This window comes from the organism of the source record quoted next, unplaced genomic scaffold, assembly GCF_019419815.1.
Source record: "Pyrus x bretschneideri cultivar Hongxiangsu unplaced genomic scaffold, Pyrus_bretschneideri_v1 Contig9, whole genome shotgun sequence".
NCBI lineage: Eukaryota > Viridiplantae > Streptophyta > Magnoliopsida > Rosales > Rosaceae > Pyrus > Pyrus x bretschneideri.
Genome location: NW_025999831.1, coordinates 6,146,617 through 6,153,153, shown reverse-complemented (window position 1 = coordinate 6,153,153; position 6,537 = coordinate 6,146,617). Strand labels below are relative to the sequence as shown.

The following is a 6,537-nucleotide window of genomic DNA, read 5'->3' as shown; positions in this document are numbered from 1 at the left end:
GATTTAAGAATTGCAGTTGCCGTCGACCATCTTGGGTCCCAAGTCGAAGTAAGAGAAGGAGAAAACGGAGGGAAGATGAGCGAGAAAACGAGGAAGTAAGTGAGAAGAGACCGAATGTCGCCGATGAATTCACCGACCGTCGCTAGAGATGGGTGGTTGCTGGTATGGCGGCGGCGTGGAGGGTTTTATGTGTTTGCTGGTCTGAGTTACCGAGAGTTTTTCGTATTAGGGTTAGATTAGGAATTGTATTTACATAGGACTAACATTTGGCATTTTTTTATTTAAAAAAAATGAAATAGCTAGGTGTCAAATTGTTATTTGTTGGGAATGCCAACTCATTTAGTGTGCCGGGAGTGCCACTCAAACTCTTAACTAACCGACATTGTATTTACTATTTAGACAAAACTCTATTAATGGTTCCTGTAACAAGTTTCTAATATTAAATCGACCTTCGATAATAAAAAAAAAAACTATTAATCCAAATCAAAACTTTTGATACATGGAGAGGCCTAAACAAAATTTTGAAAATTGTAGAGGAGATGTGAAATGATGCAAGGATATCTGTAAAATAAAAAACACACAACGGCTAGTATTTAGTCAGGGTAATCTGATCCTTCTATACAATGTCAATTGCAAAGGGATGTGATATCCACACTCTATTTTACCTCTCACTCTTCTTTTTAATTTTTGACCATTAGATCGGATGAATTGAAGAAGATCAACAGACAGAAATTATCAAATGGTGTGTGAGAAGTAAAATAAGGTGTTTATATAACACACTCCATTACAAATTGTAAAACCATGTGGCATGTGCTCCCCCACTTATCTGCCACCTTGTGCAGTGTGTGGCATATGAGCTTTTCTGCCGTACTTCTACAAGGGTGTGTTTGGAAGCAACCCAATATTAATTCTTATCATAAGATGGGACTATGTTTTTATAATTAATTAGTTTATAAAAGAGAAACGATACACATATTTTTTTTAGACGCTCACACACTTTTGCAGTGGTAGTTTAAACTTACATTAAAGTACGTCATTGACTATTACTGTGCGTAATTAATTATGAATACCGTCATAGTAATATCTTAGTTCGATATTATAAATCTTCTTTATAAGTAAATAAAAGAAGTCCTAATTAGATTATTAACCCTCGTGGTGATATAGTATTTAAAAAATGGTTTATGTGGTAAAAAAAAATAAAGATAAAAACTTCTGTAGTGAAGTTCATTAAGATTTAGGTCCAAAGATAAAAATTTCGTCAATTCTCCGTTAATTGTTAACACGTGAGAATCATGTTACGATGCTAATTTTATCTTTTTATGTCAAAATGGCCTCAATCTCAATGCAATCATTTTTGTGCACAATGAGTGATGAATTTGCTCATCAGGGTAAAAGATAAAAAGCAGTCGGAAAAGCTGCATGGCCATTTTCAGTTCCAAGAAGAAACACCAGTACAACGTTCCCATGGCTTTGGCACTTGGTTTGGATGGATGCAATAATGCATTCTACTGACTATATTCGCATGCATGGTGAATATGTACGACATCTATATATATATATATGAATAACTCAAAAAAATAGATAGAGAGATCCCAGTTTTCATTATTGTTTCACATGTGATGACGAACTTGTTTGGTTGTTTAGCAAACAGAAAAACAATCATACACGTGCTCGTATTGTGACGTAGCCATTTCAATACTTCTATTGTCAAACTGTAAATCTAAATTATGTGTTCATATGACAAAATTATCACATGAATACTTATATTGTCAATTTGTAAACCTGAATCACATGTTCATATGGGTATCGACTTGATCAAAGGCTCAAATCAATTCAACAACATAAGCATTTTATGTTGTCAGATTGGGAGACGAGAATCTTCTTATTTAGTCAATATTGTTAAGAAAATTAGCAAAAATATAAAAGGAAGATTAGATAGTAAAATCTGGTGGTTTTGCTAACCTTGCTTAAGAAAATTTGTATGCAGAAACATTTGATTAGGGATGCAGACAGAAGGGATTACAGACTGCCTAACGCTGGAAGTTTGGTGGGTTTAAATGCATAAAGATGTGTAGTTTCCAGTCAATGTTTTTGGCCGAACAAATGCATGTGCCAATCGCAGTAGAGATGCAAACCAATAATATATAGGATCATTTCTCTTGCAGAAAATATAACTAGGGAACATGGTTAAATTCATAAATAAAATTGGTCTCCAAAGTTTAGACAAATAGGAAGCTTTGATCTTGAGTATATCTTTAAACTTATCATTACATGGAGCAACGGTTCTTACGTATGATATCGATAAATCTTTCATCCAAATTAAAAAGACTACCATAAAAGACGGAAGTTCTAACTTCTAACAGAGTTCGCCAAAATAACCATTATTCCACTTTGTGACAAATTCAGAATCAGATTAAAACTCCAACAAAATTAAAGTTCAAAACCAATGCTCAAATTATCTCAATTTATGAGCCAACCAATTTTCAGTGTTCATAAGTCAATGCCACCATTATATATACACACACAATGCCCCATAAACTTCTTGCACTTATAGACCAACAGACATATCCACAAAAGAAAATTGCAGAAAGAAACAAAAATTGGAGTCTTGAATTTTCAGCAAAAGTAGACATCAAAGAATAAAAAGTCCAATTAGTTTACAAAAATCACTTAAAAGGGGGAAAAAGCTGCTTTTGAGGCAGAAAATTAAATAGTAAAAGTACAAGGGTGCAAGAAGAAAAGAAAAAAGTTGCTAAAAAAAATCATAAGTATTTACCAAAATCAAGTGTCTTTGTGCAATTCTTAATGTACATAGGTCACATTTATGTCCAACAATAATCTTCCTAGTAGCCATTTTATGCCATCTACAACCTTCAAAATGATTTATGTAAGGTAAAGAATGTAAGTAAAACCATCGGAACTACTGTGATTGAAGATGGGGGTGATAGTTCAACCTGTGGAAGATGTAGCCGTAAGCACGAACCAATCGTTTCCGAAATCTTCCGAGGTCTAATCTCACAGTTTGGCCATCAAGATAGATTTTCTTTGTGTATTCCCATCCCATTTTGTTTACACTCTCTGGATCCCTAAGAACAGGATCATCCTTATCATATTTGGCGTATAACGAGCTCTCCCGAGTTAGAATTTGGTAGCCGATGTACTTTAAGCCGAGCTTCCTTGCAGGTTCCCCATAATACTCCTTGGCTGCCCACTCAGTGCCAAGGGGAACAACTTGGATAAACACAGACCCAGGCTTCATGAACATAAAGTGTGTCATGGCAGCACCATGAACCCCAATCATCACATCACTCGCATTAAGGGCCCGATAAATCTTTGCTAACTCTGTCGTGCGGTCAGGTCTCAAAACGTTAACTTCAAACCCAATTTGCGTGGCCATTCTCACCAATAAATTCTCATTTGTTATCGCTCTTGATCCATTTCGAGATATGATGACCAGTTTAGGCTTCTTGAACTGATCTTCTTGCACTTCACTCTCAGGTTCGAAAGAGCTTTTAGATGCCAAAGATGCAGACTGCTTTTCCACTGCTTCCCGTTCCTCGTCTTCAATAAGACTTTTAATTCGAGGCCAGTAGGCTCGGTCTAGAAGATTTCGAAAGTCAACAATGCTCACATTTCCCTCCATCAGTGAAGAATCCACAGTGAGCTCGTCGTGAATCCTCAAACCAACTGTGACCTCTGGGAAGCAATGAGTTCTTGTATCTCCACTAAAGTCTATAGGTGGATAATCTGATAGTTGAGAAACAATGTCACCATATTTCATCACCCACCAATTATGGTAATCGAGAATGACAAACACAACCTTCTTGTTGAAACGCTGGGAAGTAATGAACAATGGCATAATCCCATCATTAAATTCATGATAGACATTACCGGTGTATCCCCCGGTTGAGAAAAACACTGCCGGAACATCGTGCTGCACATCACACCGGTGGTGCATGCCTAGAGTGTCTTTCTTGGCAATGAGCTGTAATTCATCAATGGTGTCCATGACACTTGTTTCCCATTTCCGTGTATACGGTTTGACCTTTTCATGCTCTAGTTCCTCTGTTTCATCTTCTTCATTTTCCTCAACGACATCAGAAACACGATTTTGGAAGCTACTTCCTTCTGTAGATCGGTAGAGGAAGATAGTGGAGGAAGCAGAGTGTGTTCTTACATCCCCTTTCATTACACAAATATCCGAACGAATATTGCTTCGATCGCAACATATAGTTCCTGAAGGCACAGAGACAACTTTTAGCTAATTTGTATTACCAAAATAAACATCAATTATCAAAAGCATTTGAAGTTTATGATGGGATTACAATCTCTCATCAAAATCAAAACACATGAGACAGAGAGAGAGTTCAAAAAACTCGGTACTAGATTTTATAAACCTATCAATATATTTTCTGTCCTTCCCCATTTTGGTTCATTAAATTTTCCTTGTTTCCTTTCCTTCCCCTTTATTTTTCATGAACCAAATTGGGCCTAAGCGAATGCTAAATCAAAACCCAACTTCAACCTTGGACTTAATTAAGTTGGTTAGAACAGAGTGCTCTCGCTCGGGACCCAAGCTCAAGTACTTCCCCTTCCTCTTACTATAAATTAGATTAGAATATCGCTCGAATAAAAGTGACCACCTTTAGCAGTATATCAATTCTATTTGAGAATACAAGATCAAAAGAGAAAGGCAAGGCAGAGCACTCACCGTTAGAGATTGAAGAACACAAGGGAACATTTACATCCATATCTTCCACAGGTGTTGAATCTACAAAAACCCAAAAAACAACACCACCGTCATACACATGCAGGAAGATAAGAACAAAGAAAAGAACAAAAAAAGATGAGAGAGAAAGTTACATAGGAGAGAGAAAGTGGTGGTCGAGCTGAAAAGATGAGGGGCCAAGATGAAGCTGCAAGAGAGGAAAGAGATGAAGAGGAGATAGAGAAGCTTGGGACTCGTTCTCTTGTAATAGTAACCAGAGTTTGCAAACTCCATTAGAAAGGTGGTGGTCTGTGATTCTTCATCTTCCTCTGCGGCTGCACAAGGCTTTTCAACTTTTCTCCATTGGTGGTGCTGGTGCCGCTGATACCGCGCCATTATTTCTTATGCACAACAAAAAAAGCTTTGATCTTTATTTTTCCTGTCCCCTGCTTTTCTGCTTTCTGCGTTTTGTAGACAGAGAGAGAGAGAGAGAGAGAGAGGAGAAAAAGAGTTTGATGGGAACAAACCCAGATGAGGAAATGGAGAGAGATTTTCAAATAGCAGGGAAAGCAATGCTATTTTCTTGGATTCCTCCTACGTTTTAAGGAGAGAGATGGGAGATGGGAGATGGGTTTGGGGTTTTGGGTTTTTTATATATTTAGAATTTTGAAAATGAATATCGTATTAATAAAAGAGAAATATTACATGAGTTTATAATAAGTTAAATTATTTTTCACATTACCGATTGATTTTACGATGTTAAATTTTCTTCACTGAGAAGCAGCTTGCTTCTTGCTTTCTAGAGAGAGAAAGACGAGTTGATGGGGTTAAGAAATGGAAAGAAGCTGTCAAACGCTTAAATTGAGGGAGTCGGTCTCTGCAAGGATTGGTATTTTCTATTTTAAATTAATATTGAAATTAGTATTTTAATATAATTAAATTAAATTTGGCAGTCAAATGCGTGTAACGAGCAGATGCGGCTTCAGACTTGCTATGTAAAGAGGGATGTGCATTTTTTCTTTTTCCTTGGTTCTTCCTCGGTTGGCTGCGGCTACTCATTTTTTTTCTGGCACCCATTGAAAATCGTGTAACTCGTTCTCCGACGCGCTTTGTAACACGCGCCTTGGAGAGCTGTGTCCAAGTTGGCAAACTGGCTGCTGCTGCAAGTTTAAGACTCGCCAATCAAGCTCTGACCTCCTGCACTTTAATTAAGTGGTTGGGAATAAATTCTTGATATTAATAATACGTACTATGGTAGTTAAAGAGAGTCTTAAATATCTTTACGATCTTTTTTTAATTTTTTAAAAAATAGATTACAATAATAAAAAAAATTATTATTAATATTTTAAAATATATTTTCTTTTTTAATTATAAAAAATTTAAAATACCAAATAAAATTTTTGAAATCCTAATAATAATTCTTTAACAAAACTATTAACCGATCCTCTTTTATAAAAAAGAAAACTGATCTGACCTCGTGCTGAGAACATGGTGGGATTGGCCACTAAGGAAAGAATTTTGCAGATAAACAAGCATCATGGTTGCACGTTTGGACTTACATTAGAATAAGACCACCACACGTTAAAAATAATAAAAACGAGCAATTAACTAAAATGATTCACTTATGATGTTTGTTTGTTCAAATATCCGCGATATAATAATAATATAATCACATCATAAAAACAGGTTATTTCACTATATATTAAGTGAATCAATTCAATAAAAGCTTATACAAATTAAATAAAGACTATACAATAATGATATAATCACGACATTATAAAGGATTATTTCAGCAAATACATATCAAAGTGAATCATTTCAATGAAAAC

The 6,537-nt window shown here is 35.8% G+C and overlaps 1 protein-coding gene across 1 annotated transcript; it reads right to left on the bottom strand.

Moving 5' to 3' along the window:
- Positions 1-2,749: 2,749 nt before the first annotated feature.
- Positions 2,750-5,529, bottom strand: LOC103927957 (xylan glycosyltransferase MUCI21-like). The gene is made up of 3 exons (XM_018642731.2): positions 4,864-5,529; positions 4,712-4,771; positions 2,750-4,236 (listed from the first exon to the last, which is right to left on the bottom strand). Exons 1-3 carry the CDS (start codon positions 5,102-5,104, stop codon positions 2,921-2,923), a joined length of 1,617 nt encoding a protein of 538 aa, XP_018498247.2. The 5' UTR covers positions 5,105-5,529; the 3' UTR covers positions 2,750-2,920.
- Between the last annotated feature and the right edge of the window lie 1,008 nt (positions 5,530-6,537).

What these genes read in the sequence shown, in the direction of transcription:
- LOC103927957 (XM_018642731.2), bottom strand. Translation starts at nt 5,104, where the DNA reads ATGGCGCGGTATCAGCGGCACCAGCACCACCAATGGAGAAAAGTTGAA. An exon ending in CACCACTTTCTCTCTCCTAT is followed by an intron (nt 4,772 to 4,863) that starts GTAACTTTCTCT and finishes GGGTTTTTGTAG; the next exon opens with ATTCAACACCTGTGGAAGAT. An exon ending in GTGTTCTTCAATCTCTAACG is followed by an intron (nt 4,237 to 4,711) that starts GTGAGTGCTCTG and finishes CTGTGCCTTCAG; the next exon opens with GAACTATATGTTGCGATCGA.